The 21,056-nt window shown below is 35.7% G+C and overlaps 1 protein-coding gene across 1 annotated transcript; it reads left to right on the top strand.

Moving 5' to 3' along the window:
- The first annotated feature begins 29 nt into the window (after positions 1 to 29).
- Positions 30 to 17,016, top strand: smc1b (structural maintenance of chromosomes 1B). The gene is made up of 25 exons (XM_073832120.1): positions 30 to 138; positions 1,456 to 1,644; positions 1,727 to 1,839; positions 1,931 to 2,134; positions 2,210 to 2,448; positions 4,498 to 4,756; positions 4,937 to 5,077; positions 5,190 to 5,272; positions 5,443 to 5,650; positions 6,465 to 6,650; positions 6,740 to 6,925; positions 8,165 to 8,311; positions 8,623 to 8,760; positions 8,857 to 8,973; positions 10,341 to 10,447; positions 10,543 to 10,684; positions 11,270 to 11,415; positions 11,512 to 11,665; positions 11,772 to 11,867; positions 11,949 to 12,105; positions 12,572 to 12,726; positions 12,814 to 12,965; positions 15,202 to 15,271; positions 15,356 to 15,466; positions 16,768 to 17,016. Exons 1-25 carry the CDS (start codon positions 30 to 32, stop codon positions 16,861 to 16,863), a joined length of 3,705 nt encoding a protein of 1,234 aa, XP_073688221.1. The 3' UTR covers positions 16,864 to 17,016.
- Positions 17,017 to 21,056: the final 4,040 nt, after the last annotated feature.

The following is a 21,056-nucleotide window of genomic DNA, read 5'->3' as shown; positions in this document are numbered from 1 at the left end:
CGGTTATCTGGCTCATCCACAAATGAAACATGGGTTTCTTAAAACAATTAGAAGTCGAAAATTTCAAGTCCTGGCGAGGAAAACAAACCATCGGCCCATTTAAAAGATTTAATTGCATAATTGGCACTAATGGATCAGGTAAGTTGGTAATTAAGCTAATTTGCGTGGCTAATCTTATAAAACCTTTTGCTACTGTATGTTGCTAGCGCAAAATTATAAACGTTTTAGTAGTTTTGACAAATAAACCAAATATTGTCCTATCCTAACGAACCATATCTCTATTGAAATCTTATTTATGATGTATAAATCTCAATTAAAAAAAATCTGACCTAATTTATATGATTGGTTTTGTGGTCCAAGATTACATATGTCACAATTATTTAATTACTATTTTGCCTCATATAACGTTATATTGGATTTTATTGTGTGTTTTAATTCAAAGACATATTTTAGGATTTACTTTTGAATAAACTTATTCTATCAAGATAGTAGTTTGGGACAAGGTAAATATGTCATAATAGGCCATAACATTCATGATTTTACATACATTGAATTCGATTTTAAATCAATTCTAGATGCATATTTATGATATTTTTACTTGATACATATAATAGATATTTATTTTGGTAGAGTAAAGTACATTAAAAGTCTTTATTTTTCTCTGAGGTAATTTCGAATCGGCAGATTCAGCAGTAAGTTATGAGTCTGACGCAGTTTCCCCGCCGCCGTCAACCTTTTTTTTTTGAGTAAATCGGTTATCTGGCTCATCCACAAATGAAACATGGGTTTCTTAAAAAAATTAGACGTCGAAAATTTCAAGTCCTGGCGAGGAAAACAAACCATCGGCCCATTTAAAAGGTTTAATTGCATAATTGGCACTAATGGATCAGGTAAGTTGGTAATTAAGCTAATTTGCGTGGCTTATCTTATCAAACCGTAGCGCAAAATTAATAAACGTTTTAGTAATTTTGACAAATAAACTGAATAAATTGAAGAAAAATGTCCAATATATTTACCTAGATGGTGTTGTTTTCTGTCTATTTATCGTATGTTTCTTACGTTATTTTGTATAGATTTCGGCAAATCTAATGTCATTAAGGCTCCTAAATAAGAAAGAGGGCAATGAAATGAATATTAGTGGCTCGAAAAAATGTCGTTTTGCTTACTAAATGCGTTTTTATGAAATATCAGACATCTAAGATGCAGAATTGTTGATATATAGTATTCTTTTTTGTATTGTATACTGGTCTAGTAAAGTAACTTTAGTAAGAATACCATTATAAATACCTTGATATCTTCTCATACAATCAGTGTACCAGCACAGTATTGTTTTTTTTAAGTAAAATAGGAGCAAAAAATATGATGCATGTAGATTTTTGCATGCTAAAATGTTCTATGAGGCATCATCAGTATCGGTCACTATTATTGATTCTTGTTTTTCTTTCTCCTCTAAAGGCAAATCTAATGTCATGGACGCTCTTGGATTCGTGATGGGAGAGAGAGCCATAAATCTTCGTGTGAAACACACCAGAGATCTCATCCACGGAGCCCACATTGGCAAACCCGTGTCCACTTTTGCCAGCGTGAGCATGATATACTGTGGAGACGACAATGAAGAAATTACTTTCAGCAGGCGCATTTCAGGTGAGTGTGATTGAGCTCAGGCTAAAATGTATCATAGAACAAGTTTAATCGTTTTGTCTTGGTACGATTCACTTTCTTACAGGCGATTCATCTGAGTATCGTGTGAATGGTAAGCAGGTCACTTTGGGGAAGTACACTGGAGAGCTGGAGAAGATCGGCATTGTGGTGAAAGCGAAGAACTGTCTGGTGTATCAGGTGCTTCAGCAGTCAACAATTGTTGGTTATCAGCCTTTATGATAAGTGATAATAATAATTATTTTTATTCATACACTGATTCATTAATCAGGGTGCTGTGGAGTCAATTGCAATGATGAATCCCAGAGAACGAACAAAGATGTTTGAACGAATCAGCGGCTCCGGAGAGCTGAGCGCAGAGTATGATGCCAAGCTGGCTGCCCTGCAGAAGGCCAAAGAGGACACCAAATTCCACTTTAGCAGGAAGAAAGCAGCTACTGCTGAGAAGAAGCAAGTCTTCAAAGATAAGACTGAGGTATTAAACTAAAGAACTGTCAGATGTCAAAATGTTTACATCCACTTGACATTGTGTTTGTCTCGATCTTGTCAGGCAGAAAAGTATCAGGCACTAGTGGACGAACACAAAGAAAACAAACTTCAGATGACCCTCTTTCAGCTCTTCCACAATGAGAAAAAAATAGACGCACAGTTAGAATCACTGAGGGACATGCAGGATGCCGCAGCGCAGCAGAAGATCAGCCTGGACGACTATGAACAAATTGTGAAGGCTCAGAAGAAAGAACATGGGCGGCTAAATCGAGAACTTCAGCAGTTGGAGAAGGAGATCAGGTTGAGTCACCAAAAATGCATGTTGACTGACAAGTAAAAAAATAAAAATATGTCATATATATATATATATATATATATATATATATATATATATATATATAGGGCCGGGACTCGATTAAAAAATTTAATCTAATTAATTAGAGGCTTTGTAATTAATTAATCGAAATTAATCGCATTTTAATCGCATGTAAATATTTGACCGGAGAACAGTGAGAATTAAGATTTTTACATGGATTTTTAGTATACCATTGAATAATGACTGAATACATAAGCTTAAGCAACAAAATATTGTTTATTTTTGTTCAACCAAGTCCAACAGACCAGTGCAATATTGCCATTAAGTGTAGCAAGAGGCACGTTCTTTAACGAGTCTTTCATTCCGAGAACTCTGCTCTTGTGTTTGCTTAATTATGCATTTAAACGTTAATGACCAAACCTATCATTATAAATGTTGCTACACATGGAATATAACGCGGATAAAATTTAAAAAATAGTTTTTATCAGGTTACAAACTGATTATTTATCACTCAAACCCCTTTCTCTACCTGTCCGTTGGTCGCGTATATCCTCCATGTTTGTAGTTTTTTTAACATTTTTTATGCGTGTTTGTAGTTCTAATCGAATCCTCGTTCACGGCGCAGTGTGTTGCGGGCAATATTGATCGTTAAGTAGTAGACCATCCGGGAATCTTTGGAATACTTTTTAAACATACTACGATTTGGGACATACAATACTATTTAGGACGGACGCAGCTCTAGTTGGTGCTCCAGTATAATCGGTCCGTCGAATCTCAACCAGTGAGAAACGTTCCGCGGTGCAAAACTTAGTGCGATTAAAATGTTTTAACGCGTTATTTTTGTGTAATTAATTAATCTAAATTAACGCGTTAAAGTCCCGGCCCTAATATATATATATAAAACTTAAACATTTTTGGAGTACAGTCAAATTTTTAGAAGCACCTTCTAATCAATATAAAAAAATTCTGATTAAAAAATAGCCTTCCAATTCCGAGGTGATATTTGACTCCTTAAAGTTAAATAAAGGGGAATTTAGTTTTTACTTTTGTAATGACATTTTTCTAACTTTATTAAATGTTTGTCAAATTAAAAGAAATATCTTATAAGCTTTGTAACATTTCTAATTAAAACAACAGAATAAGAACAAGTAGAATGAGAATAAGTTACCAATCAAATGAAATCAGTATTAACTAAATTAATTTGTACGACAGAGGTAGCACAGAAGAACACAAAAGTGACTTGTAGGTGTATTTTCATATTTTTGAGGTTCAGAGATAGCATGCGTGCAATCAATTCATAAATTCATGTTGAGATTAATGTTTTAAATATAGAATTATTAATATATAAATATTAAATCATTTAAATAACTAAAAAGATACTTTAAAAATGAAACTAAATATGCCAGTAGGTGGCGTCAAGTCACTGATTTAATTACTGAATCAAATAATTCATTTGATTCGTTTGAACGGCTGATTCATTCAGGAATGAAGCAAGTGACTGTTTTTATGAATGGATAAATGATTCATTGACTCACTAAATTTGTTTAAGAATGCATGTTCATTCATAAATGAAACACTGCTGTGTTTGAATGGAGATGCGCAGAGGCTCAGTTGTGACTTGTTTTAGACTATTTTTTGACAATGAAATAAAGCAAAATCAAGCAATAGTGTTCTAGTCAGAAAGTGTAAGTCACTCTTGTTTAACTTGTTAACTGTTGTATTTAATCAATATTTCATTTACAGACTTACTTAAAAATCATTAAAAGCTTCTTAGTTCATCACGATTACACAAAGTTCCATTATAAACGAAGCTCTACTGCACAGTGAATTTCTTATTTACACTCTCTCTACACTTTGTTTATGAAAGGATTCGTCAGATATGTCTGTGGTACATTACTTAACATTGCAAAAAATATATATAATATTATATATAAATGTGTGTGTGTGTGTGTGTGTGTGTGTGTGTGTGTGTGTGTGTGTATATACATATATAATGTATTTAAATTAATCTCACTGCATAATGTTTCTTCCAGATCTCAGGAGCAGATTCTCAATCAGCAGAGGCCTCAGTACATCAAAGCTAAAGTGAACACCTCCCACCATGAGAAAAAAGTGGAGGAGGCATGCAGATCGCTTGAAAAGAACCAAAGTCAGCAGGCCAAGAAGGAGCAGGAGCTAGATGAGCTAAGGAGCGAGCTGACTGAGTTGGAGAGGGCCTGGAAGGCCTCTGAGAGACAGATGGAGGAGGAGGCGGCTCAAAGAGGAGCTGGAGTGCAGCTAGAGGAGAGCCAGGTTAAAATGGGTGTTTTGTAAATAATCTCTCTGCGAAGGCAACATAATTGCAATGGAAAAATAATAAATGAAATGAAAAGTGATGTTACTGGTTAATATTTTTTTTTCACTGACAAATTGTTTTAATTTGAAGTTTTATATCTTTTATATACATGTTACACACTGTTTGTCTTGATGCAGATGGAGCGGTATAAGGAGCTCAAAGAGCTGGCCAGGAAAAAGGGAGCTGTTCTAAACCAAACCGCAGAGAAGCTGCATTGGGAGGTAAAAGCCGACTGCGAGAAGCTCCAGTTTGACCTGAGGAGGAAAAGTGAGATACAGGTTGGCTTCTGTCTTTCTGCAACCTCATTAAGATACATTAAACAAACCATGCACAAATTAGTAAAATGACATTTGATGTGACTAATTTTAGTATGTAAATGGTTGCTTACAGACAAATATTAAACACTCTCAAACTCGGCTGGAAGATCTCAGCAGAAGGGCAGAGAAGCTGGAGGAATTTGCCAACAGTACTAGGTTTGACAATCTCATATACCTCTGCAATTAATAAGAGCTAGAATTTTAGACATTGTAGCAATGTGATGTTTTGTTTTAACTGAAAGAATATTGCAGTAACTAAATGCTGTCATTTTCTTTTTTAATTGATCAACATGATTCAGTAGAGCTGTTTTTTTTTTTTTTTGAAGGAATGCTATTGAGGAGCAGCGTCAGCAGGAAGAGCAGCTGGCAGAGGAGCTGTCGAGAGGCTTTGTGAGAATGGAGGAGGTGAACGAGAAGCTCACCCAGGTGCTGACCGAGCTGCAGAACGCTCGTCTGGACAGCCAAGAGAACCGACGACAGCAGAGACGAGATGAGGTCCTGGAAAGCCTCAGGAGACTCTACCCTGATGGAGTGGTACTGTAACAATCAACTTACACAGCCCCCCAATGCTGTTCTACTGTGACTTTCTATTTATCATAGTATAATATATAGTATCCTGAAATACAGTTGAGGTCAAAAGTTAACGTACACCTACAGAATCTGGAAAATGTTAATTGTTTTGCCAAAGTAAGAGGGATCATACAAAATGCATGTTTTTGTTTTTTGTAGTACTGACCTGAATAATATATTCACATAAAAGTTGTTTACATATAGTCCGCAAGAGAAAATAATAGTTGAATTTATAAAAATGACCCTGATCAAAAGTTTACATATACTTGGTTCTTAATACTATGTTGGTGAATGATCCACAGCTGTGTTTTTTTTTTTTTGTTTGTTTAGTGATAGTTGTTCATGAGTCTCTTGTTTGTCCTGAACACAGGGGTGCAAACTTGTCACCTTTCGGCTACATTTTCCGTTTTCACCTTGAAATGGGTCATTCACGTGAATCGTGTAGATCTGTAAAAAAAAAAACAATTTTGGGGATGGGGATGTCATCGTCATATCTGCGAGTCATCTGTGTTACGTCACCTGTAGCGTTTTTTTCCCCCTGTTGGCAAAGAAATGAACTGTCTATGGCTGCGTTTGCCAATATTATGTGAAATATCTTGTTCAGGTCAGTACTACATAAAAAAATAACATGCATTTTGTATGATCCCTCCTATTTTGGTTAAATAATAAACATTTTGCAGATTCTGCAAGGTGTATTTAAACTTCTGACCTTAACTGCAAATGTTTCACAGTTTCCACAGAACTATTAAGCAGCACAACTGTTCTTGACTCTTTTCAGTATGGCCGTCTAGTGGATTTGTGCCAACCCATCCACAGGAAATACCAGGTCGCTGTCACCAAGGTGTTTGCCAAGAACATGAACGCTATTGTTGTGACGTCTGCAAAAGTGGCTCACGACTGCATCCGATTTCTGAAAGAAGAAAGAGCCGAACCAGAGACATTCCTTCCTATTGACTACATAGATGTAAGTAATCTGTATAATTTAAGTTATTTCAAATATCTTTTTATATGGTTCAATTAGCAAAGAGTGTTATTTCCGTGTACTTGTATTAGGTGCGGCCTCTGAATGAGCGTCTGAGAGAAGTGCAGGGAGCCAAAATGATGGTGGATGTGGTTCAGTGCGCTCAAAATGCCCCTCAGCTGAAGAGGGTGATCCAGTATGTGTGTGGGAACACCTTAGTTTGCGAGACTCTAAAAGATGCCCGTCGCATTGCCTTCGATGGCCCTGAGCGCCTTCAGGTGAGTGCATGCACTTGTATGCCACCAGATCACCATCATATGAGGAGAGTCTTATTAATCCTAAACAATGACATGTGACGTGTAGGGCTGGACAATAATTCGATATCAATATATATCGTGATAGAATTTTATAATTTTATACATTAGCATTTGTTACTGAATGACGTTCAATGCTCAGCCGTCAGAAAGAGCAGAACACAATTGCGTGATGACGTACATCACAGACACGCTGCCAGCGCTCAGCAGTAGTTGGTTAAGCTCCATCACGGAAAGTTTTAGCTACAAAATGAGTACCGCGCAATACAGATGTGGATGAACAAGCTTCCACAAGTAAGAAGGCAGACAAAATAGTTGATATGAGAGGAAAGACTAATTCAGTGGTGTGGAAGTGGTTCGGCTTTTTAAGTTCAGATAAACTCTGCCATTGGTAAGTTATACACAGTTCATGCAAATGTTCGCCATAATATCAGCGCTGACCGCTTCAAATAGATTTTCAAAATGTCTTTGGCATCGTTAAATAAACATGTCAAAATGTGGCGCTGTTTTTTTTTTTTTTTTTTTTTAAATGAATGTGTCTAAGAAGGAAACTTTACTGTATTCAAAAAAGTTTCTGTCATTTTCATTTAATTTTTACTATAATTCCTTATAAAGTAATTCATGACCACTGCGCTACTTTGTGTCCAAATGTTACCAGGAAAATGCGGGAAACAGCACCTCCTTCTGGAAGAGGATTAATAATTAGTTGGCCTAGTGGCATAATTTTTATTATGATTTCTTTCCCCCTTTTTAAGCGATTTTATAGGGAATTAATTTAGTCTTTAGCCAAGACATACATATTTGTATAGATTATTCACAGTTCTCTCAATTAAATAAGCCTGTTCTAGTTTAAATGGAAATATATTATTGTTAATAAGCTGAGTCTGAGAGTTTTATAGTTTATTTCACATTTCTTGTTTGTAAAGGCTAAATACAAATAAAAAGTGAACCTTTAAAAAAAAAAATATAATTTTAATAGGAGGAGCCTGGAGGTATTATAGACTTTGCAAATTCAGTTTGCAGACATTTGTAGGTACAGACATCCATTGTGTGTCCTCTGCAGTTTTTTTCTTTAGGCTTTTTAATATTGTCCATATCGATATCGGAATTATATCGTATCGACCGAAATTAAGAAATATATTGTGATATAAATTTTTGCCATATCGTCCAGCCCTAGTGACGTGTATAAAATGTCTCATTTAGACGGTGGCTCTTGATGGCACCTTGTTTCGCAAGTCTGGGGTGATTTCAGGAGGCTCGTTGGACCTGCGCAGTAAAGCTCGACGCTGGGAGGAGAAGGATATGAATAAACTGAAGGAGGAGAAGGATCAGCTGTCGTCCGAGTTGCGTGTAAGTGTTTTGGATTACTAATAGAAACGTGTGACGGCACTAAAAAATAAAAACACTGATTTTCATTTCATTATGAAACAAACATTATGTTTAAAGGAGAAGTTCACTTCCAGAACAAAAAATTTACAGATAATTTACTCACCCCCTTGTCATCCAAGATAATTTCTTTACAACTGAAGAAAGAAAGACATGAACATCTTGGATGACATGATGGGGCTACATAGAATAAAATTCTCATTAGTATGGAATAGATTTATAACGTCCACTTTATTGTGATATTATGTATGCTGATTTTGTTGATTTATACACAGTCCCTGATGAAGCTGAAGCGCAAAGAGGAGGATTTAAAGCAAATCAGGGCTCAGTCTCAGGGAAACCAGACTCGCCTCAAATACTCCAATTCAGAACTGGACTCCATACGCAAGAATGGCATCCCAGCTTGTCAGGCTGCAAGTCAAAGGCTCCTTTTCTCTATACTTTTTTTTTACATGATGTAACAGCTCTGATACTCTTATGAAAGCCTTATATGTGTTTCTGAACTTCAGGAGATTTCCAAACTCAGGAGTGAGCTTTCCAACCTCGAGGCCCAGATTGAGATACAGACTAAGAGTGTAGAAGTAAAGGATAATGAGATGAAGGCCGTCAGAGACAAAATTAATCAGGTCATTTGATTTAAGTGTAACATTGTTCTCTTGCAGTGTTGGAAACCTGGAAATATCAAGGAGTTTTAGATACTGTTTTTAGAGTTTTAGAGGAAAAGCCTTTCAATGAGCAACCAATACCGTTTTTTCAGTGATTCAGGCTAATAATGACAGCATTACATTGCTATGAAATGATGGTAATTTTACATAATTTAGTTTTGATAATTTAATATTTACTTGTAAGGATTCTGGGTGACACCTAAGACTGGAGTAATGGCTACTGAAATATCAGCTTTGCAATCACAGGAGTTTTAGGGTGTTTTAATATAGTGGAATTACTGTAAGTGCGGCCTTGAGCCAATCCATTTCTGGCTGATATATTGGCCTGTGAATAGTGAGTATATTTACTAATTATGCACAGCTCTGAATAATATCCTTGGCTGCAAATTCAGATTTGCAAGTGCGATCTGTATAAAAACTATAGAATCAGTCTAAAAGGATTACTTCACTTCCAGACTAAAAATTTCCTGATAATTTACTCACTCCCATGTCATCCAAGATGTTTATGTCTGTCTTTCTTCAGTTGAAAAGAAATTAAGGATTTTGAGGAAATCATTCCAGGATTTTTCTCCATATAGTGGAATTTAACAGCAACCAACGGGTTGAAGTTTCAAATTGCAGTTTCAATGCAGCATCAAAAAACTCTACATGATAACATCTGAGGAATAAGGGTCTTATCTAGCAAAACGATTGGTCGCTTTCTAAAAAAAAAAAAAAAATTAAGTGTATATGTATTTTAATTTTAAATGCTTGTCTTGCACTAGCTCGACCTCACGCATTATGTAATCAAAGTAAAAAGAAAGTACTGACCCAGTGTTTACAAAGCGAAATAGTGTTGGACTATTTTAAAGTTGGAAGAAAAACTGAGATGGAGTTTTTGGCACTAACCTACCTTTTTGAAGTGAGGTACACAGATGAACTAACCGTACGTAACCTTTCCAACGTGATTACATAATGCAAGATAGTGCAAGACAAGCATTTGTGGTTAAAAAGTGTATAAACTTTATTTTTTTCTTTGAAAATGACCAATCGTTTCACTAGATTAGACCCTTATTCTTCGGCTGGGATTGTGTAGAGCCCTTGAAGCAGCGTTGAAACTGCAATTTGGACCTTTAACCCATTGGCTCCCATGGAAGTCCACTATATGGAGAAATTTTTTTTCAAAAACCTTAATTTGACTAAAGTAAGAAAGACATGAACATCTTGGATGACATGGGGGTGAGTAAATTATCAGGAAATTCTTATTCTAGAAGTAAACTGATTTAAAAAAAAAAATAAGGTCAGTATCATTCCTGCATACTCAATTCTGTTTATTTCTTTTATCTTAGATGGAGGATGTGGTGTTTGCGGACTTCTGCGCAGAGATCGGTGTGGCTAACATCCGTGAGTACGAGCAGGATTATCTCCGAATGCAGCAGGAGCTCGAGAAGAAGTGGTAAGACCTGCACGAATAGAGCCTGCCCATATTATGCATTTGTACAGTATAGCATGAAATATAATTATAGCTTATTAAATCTCTTGATTGTTCAGCCTGCAGTTTGAGTCCCAGCATACCCGACTAAGCACCCAGATGGAGTACGAACAGGCTCAGCTGGAAAAACTTGTCAAACAGATGAAGAAGATAGAAGAGATTATAGAAAAAGAGGAGAACGTTGTTATCAGCTTGAAAGAGGCAAGACACCTGAGAAAGAACGCGTGTAACAGTATGTGGATGTGGGCAGCTCTTAAAGTGACAGCAGTCTAATATTCCTGCTATCTATCATTTGTGTTAATCAGACAACAAACGAGAAAAAAACTCTTACGGCTCCTGACTAAATCACTTTTGTAACTTTAATAAGAAGAAATATATATTTAATTCACGCAGTGAAGAATATGCAGTTTTCATACATTTGATTACTTTGTAAAATGTATGTTGCATTTCTTATTTATTTGTTCTACTGTAGATTTGCTGTCCTATTGCTTGTAATTAGTTTCTTATTCTTATTTAATCACTGACTGTTTACTTGTCTTCAGTGTGCTTCTTTTTTTGTTTTTTAAATTTAGGCTAGTATTAGTTTTTTGTGATCCTGACACTGGTGACAAGAGTTATGAAATTTCTATGGTATCAAACATTTTGATAACATAAAGATCTTATTTAAAATTTAAAAAAACTATATTGTGATATATCATTGACATGTTTGGATTTTGTTGAGTTTGCTGTTGTTTTTTGTACTTTAGTATTTGACATACTGCTATCTGTTCCCCACATTTCCACCAGGTAGAAGACAGACTTTTGATAGCTGTGGAGCAGAATCAATCAAATGTCATCGAACTCAACAACCAGCTGTCGAAAAAGACAACTTTAGTTAAAGAAGCCAAGACAGAGCTTGATAAGACTCTCAAAGGCTTACAGGAGAGATCCAGGTGGGCATCTGAGTATGATTACAGTTGATCTGCAAAATAATGCTTAGACTATTGTTGATTTTATTTATCTTTTGTATATGTTGTGTTTGTCCGAAGGGTGCTGGTGAAGCTTCAGAAGGAAATGATCTGCACTGAGGCGGCTCTAGAACACCTGAGACTGAGCAAACACAACCTGCTGCTGGCCTGTAAGATCGACGGTCTACCGTTGACACTGATCTCTGGAGCCCTAGATGACATCAGTGACATACAGGTGTGAACAGAGAGTCAAATCTACTCAAAACAAGACCACACAGATTATTCCATTATTATTTTTTTTTGTTATTCTGCATGTTGAACTTCCTCAAACTGTATTGCAGCTGGACTCAGAGTCTGAGAGTATAAGCACTCTAGACATTTTTGAACGCGAGGCGCAGATGATGTTTGATTATTCAACACTGGACCGTGGCCTTAAGGTGAAAACATGGTGTTAAAACTGTCACTCACAGCAGTCATTCTTATGCTGTGGAAGTATTTTTAATTGTATGTATGTGTAGGCCCTCACTGAAGACAGTGAAGTGGAAACTGAGTTGGAGAAGCTCAAAGAGGGCATCTCCTCTTTAGAGACGATGATCATGATGTCCAGAGCTCCCAACCTGAAAGCTCTAGAGAAGATCAGAGAGGTGAAAGACAGCTTCCGGGAAGTCATGGATGGTACGGGAAAAAATACTATACTTAAACTTAAGGATCTTATCTAGCAAAACAATGTCATTTTCTCAAAAAACTAAAAATGTGTATATACTTTTTAACCACAAATGCTTGTCTTGCAGTAGCTCTGCATCCACGATTTCACACATTAAGCAATCACGTTGAAAAGGTCATGCGTAGTTGGTTCTGTGTACTTTAGTTCAAAAAGGTAGGGTAGGGCGAAAAACATCTCTTTTTCTCTTCCAATTTCAAAATCATCCGACATAGTTGTTTAGGCATTGTAAAGACGTTGTTTGCAAGTTGGCTTTGTGAACACTGGGTCAGTACTTCTGCCTTCATCACGCGTGACCTTTCCAACGTGACTATGTGATGCATGAAGTCGTTTATTGTTGTCGTTTTATCAGTGACATAAAATACTGATCATGTTTGTTGGTTTTTGCTCCTTCATAATCATAAACCCTCTGTGGATCAGCATTTGAGATGAGCACACACGTCACTAAGAAATGCAGTCAGGAGTTTGAGCAAGTGAAGTCCAGACGCTTCCATCTCTTCAGCCAGTGCTTTGAACATGTGTCTGTCATCATCGACCAGATCTACAAGAAGCTCTGCAGGAACGCCAGCGCTCAGGTCCATACTTGACTGTTACTCATTCAGTAGCTTGTTTGTTCATTTTATTGTTGTATCAAACTTTGTTTGTATGCACATGTCCTTTAGGCCATTCTCACTGCTGAGAACCCAAATGAGCCCTACCTGGACGGCATCAACTATAACTGTGTGGCTCCTGGAAAACGGTTCATGGCCATGGACAACCTGTCAGGAGGAGAGAAGGTCATTGCTGCTCTCGCTTTGGTCTTTGCCATTCACAGGTGAACAACAACTTAAATCCACAGACAGACTTTTTGTTAAAGGAGAAGTTCACTTCCAGAATGCAAATTCCTGAGAGTTCATGTCTTTCTTTCTGAGTCGAAAAGAAATTAAGATTTTTGAGGAAAACATTCCAGGATTTTTCTCTATATAGTGGACTTCAATGGGGATCAAATTGCAGTTTCAGTGCATCTTCAAAGGGCTTTACATGATCCCTGCTAAAGAATAAGGGTCTTATCTAGCGAAACATCTGTCCTTTTCTCAGGGTTCCCGCGGGTCCTTAAAAAGTCTTAAAATGTCTTAAATTAAAATCCGGGAAATTAAGGTCTTAAATTGTCTTACATTTACCGTAAAGTTGCTGTAGGTATTACATTTTCAGCCGATGTGCTTAATGACGATAGGGAAGCACAGTGGTCCACCGTAAAACATCTTAATAGTTGATTAATTTAGTATGTGTGAAACAGGAGTGAAATGACAGTCTCCGTGATTTATTAGCTTATTACGGTAGGTCGGCTACAGACACTGACGTCGGTCTGCACCTGCGTGCTGCCATTACGAGGTTGTCGAGGTGAGGTTCAAAATGCAAAGGTAGGAAAGTGTACATTGCTAGCTGTGCAACAGATCCGTGATGACCAACCCCCACGGTTCGGCACGCATGTGATACGCGGATTAACTGTTAAGTTTAACCATCATAGAGTAAGTTTATAATTAGCACATGTTTTGTCTTGCCAATTTACCAATTCAAACAATTTAAAAAGGGAACACGCACGATGATTTCTTATTTTTTTTTATTTTTACCGCTGTCGCACACAGCGAGCACGCGCACACAGAGAGAGAGAGAGAGAGAGAGGCGCGATTCACACAGATTGATTCCTCTTTAACTTCTATTTGAACGGAAACATACATACAGAGTCATGTCTAAATACCCATTTTGTTCTTCTGGTAAACACAGTCGGTTATGTCTTCAGTGAAGCGAAACAGCTGAGAAAGAGATGCGTGCCAGTATTCGGTACGTGCATTAGGCCTTAAAGAGACAGCATCCTATAAATACCTGCAGTGAGAAGCATTAGTTATTTTACAATTAATTATTAAATCTCCGCACCTGAATACTAGGGTTATTGATTTTATTAGTAACTTTGTTGTATTCATCTACACTTGTCATTTGTGTAATTCTTCTTGTTTTGTTACTGACTTTATTAGTTCAGCTAGTAGTTTTTGCTGTGGATTAGAATTAGAAGTACTTAAAGCATTCAGTAATTAGTAAAAAAAAAAAAAACTTTATTTTTGTTTTGTTTGTTTTTTGCTGATCCGAAAAATGATCCGATCCGTGACTCAAAATCAGTGTTATGATTGCTGCCATGTTCCCCGATTCGCAGCTTGCAAAGTCATTCACCTGGTGAAAATTAAACTGCATATGTCGCCAAATATGGCATCACTTCATTCATCAAGAAGGAGCTATCGTGCAGCGTTAGTGAGAAGCCATGTATCGTCATGTTTGACAAAAGTTTGAATAAAAAGACAAAGAACAAACTACTGAAAATTTGACTGGCACACACTACGTTTAGTGTAATCCAACTTATCTATGTTACGTTGGCTCTGTTCTACATCACAAGGAACAAAAAAGAAAAGAAAAGAAAAAGGTCTCAAAGAAAAATATTTTAACTTTTTTTTTACTTACCGAGTTTACACATTGCACATAATTGATCCCAAATGGAAAACTTTCAAGTTTTGATTTCCATTTTAGTAGGCAATAAATTGAGTAGCCTATTCCAAAGAAATTATTAAATTTTTGGGTCTTAAATTATATTTGTTGAGGTCTTAAAAAGGTCTTAAAAAGCATTAAATTTTACTTTTAAAATGGTGCAAGAACCTTGTAAAGAAAATACTCATTTATATAATTTTTAACCACAAATGCTTGTCTTGCACTAGCTCAACCTAACGCATTATGCAGTCACACATGGGTGATGTAGGTGAAAGTATTGACCTGGTGTTTACAAAGCGAACATGCAAAGAACATGCAAATTGAAACTACAATTTGAATCGTCGATCCCTATCGAAATCACCTATATGGAGAAAAAATCCTGGAATGTTTTGTCTTGGATCACAAGGGGGTGAGTAAATTATTAGAACATTTTCATTCTGGAACTCAACTTCTTTTTTTAAATAATACCTGACTATAAATAGCCATATATTTGCAGTGGGAGAAAACTTTAAAAGTCATCTTTGTTTAATTTTTAGCTTTCGTCCTGCCCCTTTCGTTGTGCTGGATGAGGTGGATGCCGCCCTGGACAACACAAATATTGGCAAGGTAAGATGAGCATCAATTTTTTTCAAAATGTTATGACCTGATATTTAGCCATGATGGAGAGACATCATTTTTTTTTTTTTGTAGGTTACAGGATTTTTCCAGATGATGTCCAGAGAGAGCTGCCAGATCATTGTGATCTCCCTGAAGGAGGAGTTCTACTCACGGGCAGATGCACTTCTTGGAGTCTATTCAATGGTATACACGCATAGGCACATGTTCGCTATGTATAACGTCAGTCTCGTCTCTTAAACTCAATTTAGAGACACCATAAAATCAAAGTTTTGAGACTAGGTGGTCCAGGTTTATTAGCTTTTAGATCATTTATATGGTAAATTCAAGTTAAAAAATGTACTGTTTTGACACATTAACAGTGTCAGTCAAATCTTACAGTTGTCAGTACTTAGTACACACCTGCTCATTCTACATATTTTAGTTTTGTTTATTTTGGAATAATAGTGAACAATTTAACTATATACACTGCAGTTCAAAAAAAGTTTGGGATCAGTAAGGGTTTTTAATGTTTTTTTGAAGTTTCTTATGCTCATCAAGGCTGCATTTATATGATCAAAAATGCAGAAAAAACAGTACTATTATTGCAATTTTTCTATTTTAATATGCTTTAAAATATTTATTTCTGTAATGAAATCTACATTTTCCTCAGTCATGACTCTTGAGTCTTCAGGATCACATGATCCTTCAGAAATCAATCTAATATATTGATTTATTAATGTTGAAAACAGTTGTGAAACTTTATTTCAGGATTCTTTTATGAAGAAAAAAAATTATTAAAAAGAACAGCATTTATTTAAAACAAATCTTTTTTGCAATATACACTACTGTTCAAAAGTTTGGGGCCGGTATATTTTTTTCTTTCTTTCTTTCTTTTTTTATTTTTTTATAGAAATTAATACTTTCATTCTGCAAGGATGTGTTAAAAAGTGATTGTAAAGGCTTACTAATAATGTTACAAAAGATGTCTATGTAAACTAAATGCTGTGCTTTTAAACTTTTTATTCACCAAAGTATCCTGAAAAAAGTATCACAGGTTCCTAAAATATTAAGCAGCACAACTGTTTCCAACACTGATAATGAATCAGCATATTAGAATGATTTCTGAAGGATCATGTGACACTGAGGACTGAAGTAATGATGCTGAAAATTCAGCTTTGCATCACGTAAATTATATTTTAAAGTATATTAAACTACACAAAACCGTTATTTTAAGTTGTAATATTACTTCACAATATTACTGTTTTTTTTCCCCTTGTGATCAAATAAATGCAGCCTTGATAGGCAGAAGAGGTTCTTTTAAAAAAAATTAAAAATCTTACAGATCAAAAACTTTTGAACAGCAGTGTAATTACCCATCAGTTTGTGTTAGTTTATGGCTAGAAACAATAAACAACAGCAGGAACACAAATCAAAATGAAAATCTCATTTGGATCTAACTGTCTCGTTTTTCATGCCTCTTTCTGTATTTTTTCTTGTGGTCATAGTTTGACGAATGCATGTTTAGCCGTCTGCTCACCCTGGACCTCACCCCATACCCACTCAATGACGAGCGCGCCACAGACAGAGAAAAGGACAAATGATGGGTGGACGGCAGATAATGTGAAGGATAAAATGTTCAATGTTAAAAAAAAAAAAAAGCAATTAAAAATGTTTAAAAGATTGAATGTTCAGCTGCTAAATTTAATTACCTAAATATCTCATGATTTAACAGGTTTGAGCTGTTTTTTTTTAAACTATATCGTTTTGTATTTACATTTGAATGTTTAAGTAGTTGTTCTGTGAAACAACTTTATAAGTGTTTGATGTCAAAGCAGTTTTATATGTTATTGATCAATGCCAGTTTGCATTTGTTCAATGTGAAGAGTAATTTTAATAAATTTTTACTGTTTGCATTTGTGAAGACTTCTGTCATTCTTCATTAGCCGTTGTGCAAACTGTAAACTTTGACCTGTCTCTCTGTCACTAGGGTGTGGTCTCAGCAAAACATCTGCCTCTGTTATTCTATTCTGTCTTGCTTTGTCCCCGCTTCTCTTCTTGTCTCCTCGTATATAACGCTTTGCTTTCCTTAGCAACTCCAATGGCATCTTACACAGTGGTCATCGTCCCTCTCAGGAACAGTCCTACCAGTCTGGATGCATTGCAGTTCTTCCTCTGGGTTAGTTTGCCATTTTTTTTCTCCTAGGTATGCTTTTAGTGATTCAAATATAATGTAACTGAAGTGAATATAGTATTTGATGAACTAAATGCATTCACACTGTTTAGATGAGGTGTCGAGCATAAATTCAGCCATGTAATGCATGTACTGCAATTTTAATGGTATATTAAGTTGGTAAAACTGAAAAGTTGCATTAGTATTTCTTTCAAGCCACTATTCTCATTCACAGATGTCAACTATCACAGTTCATCATGACATTCCTGTCTAGCTCTGAGGGGAATATTCAGTTCACAGCTACTTAACACACATTGTGATCTATTTTTATTTTGTTTACTCTGCACAAAGCAATTGTGAAAACTGTTTTTTGAGGCAGCCATGGAAACCAACACTAATATTGTCGCCGACAATTATGCAAAAATACAACTCCAAATTGATTTCTGTAACATTTTAAAATATAAGCAAGAGTTTTATTTGCAGGTGAAGAAGCTGAAAAACTTGGAGAGGGAGAAGGACCTTCTATGGATGGGATTACAGGCTTTAGAGCAGGTGCGAGAGAAGTTATGCTCAAACCTAGAAGATGACATGGACAAATTCAAGAAAGGAGAGTCGAGAAAAGTGAGTTTTGTGCATGAACCCGTTTGTTTATGCCTTTCTTGTGTTTAATGTTTTTTCTATACATCAGGTGTTTCCAGACACCCCCACCTTATTGTCCACAAAGTGAACAGGACCTTGAGGAATCTATTGTGTAGCTCCAGGAATCCCAGGTTATTCCTTTAACAATACTGTGCACTGAGTTTCTATAAAAGCATTTAGGTCACTCTTCATTGTCACTTTTAGGTGCTAGAACTATTGAGTTCAGTGTATTGAAAGCAGTTTACCTTTTTGTCAGGTACTGAAGGATGCCAGCCCTCTCCTGCCTGTTCAGAAGAAAGTACGTGTTTTTGATCAGCTGTTTGTTTTGATGTTCTGTTCTGCATTTTCCGTGTTTTGTGCTTGCACTGAGTGGATTGAAGTCATTTCTGAGCAATAAAGAAAACTTGCCTACTTGACTAGATTTTCGAAATGTATGGTATACAACTAACACACTACTTGTTTTATGTTTATATTCAAGAATTCAGTGCACTCGACTTGACCTTCTATTTTTTTGAATCAAACTTCTCTTGAAGTTTTTTGGTACTATTGGATGAAATCCAAATGCAAAGACTTGTATTTATTTTTGCAATGATAATTTAATTCATGCAATCATGTGAGAACACTAGCATTTTTTAATATAATTATTTCTTCACATATACTGGCTGCCAAAACTTTGGAGTAATTCAGATTATTTTAGGTTAATTTTAATTAAATAATTAAATAGAAAAATAATATAAGTCACAAGGGTGTACTGAATTGATCAAAAGTGATGTTTACAATGTTACAAAATATGTCACGGTTTACAAAAAAAACATTAAGTAGTAAAAACTTTTCAACATTGACAATAAGAATTATTCATATTTGAGCACCAATAATATTAAAGTATATTTTTATAATATAGATATTATAAATTTATAATAAAGATAATATATTTCTGTTTTTTTTTTTTTTTTATTAATTTAATGCACCCTTCATGAGCCTTGAATTAAACATTTATTATTCCAAACATTTGGTTATTGCATATATTTTGACCATTTAGTATGTTTATATTTAAGAAAAATATCATTCAGGTAACAACAGTGTTAAAAAATCAAGTGTATGTAAACTTTTGTACAAGGTCATTTTTATAAATTCAACTATTATTTTCTCTTGTGGACTCTGTGTAAACATCTTTCATGTGAAATATCTTATTCAGGTGAGTACTAAATAAACAATAACATGCATTTTGTATGATCCCTCTTATTTTGCTGAAATAATGAATATTTTCCAGATTCTGCATGATGATTGTAAACTTTTGACTTCAACTGTATATATGAAGATGTATTCACATTTTTAAGATGTTTACTTATTTTTATGCTCTTGTTTGTATACATGTGACATGGAAAGAAATCTCAAAAAGTCAAATCTCCTCTAAGTGTTATGTATATGGATGATTTCTGTTTTTTGTGCAGCCCACCAGTGTTAGTGAGGGAAATGATAGTCAGGAGAAAAAGAGCAGGAAGAGTAGTTTTGACAGGAAAGGCAGCTCAGGTCAGGCTCAGCAAGGTCAGGACCAAACTACGGCACCAGAACACGAGAGAAGCGCTGATGGTAAATCAATCAAATCTACAACTCTGTGCATCAAGAACTCTACAGCATTGTCAGCTAAATATGGGTTTCTATTAATAAGGACTTAGAAATAAGAAATTAGAATGATGTGTCATGAATTACCAAAAGCAAAAATCCACATTGACGATTGAGGCTAGAAACTGATTTTTATTCCAAATTTTAAACGCAGATGAAACCAAGCAGGCAATTATTACCACCAGCCATAAGAGAAAACGGAGTTCACACAGTGTTCAGATGTACAGTACACCCTCAACATCCAGCAGCAGCAGTGAGTACTTTCTAACCGTTAGCAAGGAAGATGAAGAGCTGGAAAGAAAGAAGAGGATGGTTAGTGTTGAGGAGGTGTCCTCTTTGTCTTTCTTTGACCAGAAGGGCGTCCCAAGTCAAACTACGGCGCCAGAGAAGTGCTGATGGTAAATCAATGAAATCTTCACCTCTGTGCATCAAGAACTCTACAGTATTTTCACCCAAATATGGGTTTCCATAATAAGGAATAAGTGCACGAACTCTATGGGAGTACACCCTCAACATCCAGCAGCAGCGAGTCAGAGTACTTTCTGACCATTAACGAGGAAGATGAGGGGCCTGAAAGAAAGAAGAGGATGGGTGGTGTTGAGGAGGGATTCTCTTTGTCTTTCTTTGACCGAAAAGGAAGCCCAGGTCAAGGTCAGGACCAAACTATCAAACCTAGAGTTCTGTGCATCAAGAACTTTACAGCATTTTCACTTAAATATGTGACCCTGGGCCACAAAACCAGTCGTAAATAGCATGAATAAGTAGCAATAGCCAAAAAATACATACTGTAGTATGGGTCAAAATTTTAGATTTTGTTTTATGCCAAAAATCATTAGTATATTAAGTAAAGATTGTTAAGATATTTTGTAAATGTCCTACAGTAAATATATCAAAAGTTTATTTTTGATTAGTAATATGCATTGCTAAGAACTTCATTTGGACAACTTTAAACGTGATTTTCTCAATATTTAGATTTTTTTCCTCAGATTCAAGATTTTCAAATTTGTATCTCAGCCAAATTCTGTCCTGACAAACCATACATCAATGGAAAGCTTATTTATTCAGCTTTCAGATGTATAAATCTCAATTTCAAAAAAATTGGTTTTGTGGTTCAGGGTCACATATGTGTTTCCATTAATAAGGACTTAATTAGGGAAACTTGAACGACTTGTCATGAATTACCGTAAGTAAAAATCCACACCATCACCAGTGGCGGAGCTACAATTTTTGACATGGGGTGGCCACTGCTATTTCAGGGGGAACACACACGGACACGCACTGTACTCATAAAGTTGAAATAATAAATTAAGGAATTCTAAAGTTTTATTTGCAATGACTATGCTGAGTTCATTTACAAAAACA

Source organism: Garra rufa, chromosome 25 (genome assembly GCF_049309525.1).
Source record: "Garra rufa chromosome 25, GarRuf1.0, whole genome shotgun sequence".
NCBI lineage: Eukaryota > Metazoa > Chordata > Actinopteri > Cypriniformes > Cyprinidae > Garra > Garra rufa.
This window is presented reverse-complemented; position numbering and strand designations above follow the sequence as displayed.

Coding starts and splice junctions, on each gene's coding strand:
- smc1b (XM_073832120.1), top strand. CDS start 30: ATGGGTTTCTTAAAACAATTAGAAGTCGAAAATTTCAAGTCCTGGCGA. Junction 1,840..1,930: donor AGAACTGTCTGGTGTATCAG/GTGCTTCAGCAG, acceptor TTCATTAATCAG/GGTGCTGTGGAGTCAATTGC. Junction 11,868..11,948: donor CACTGGACCGTGGCCTTAAG/GTGAAAACATGG, acceptor ATGTATGTGTAG/GCCCTCACTGAAGACAGTGA.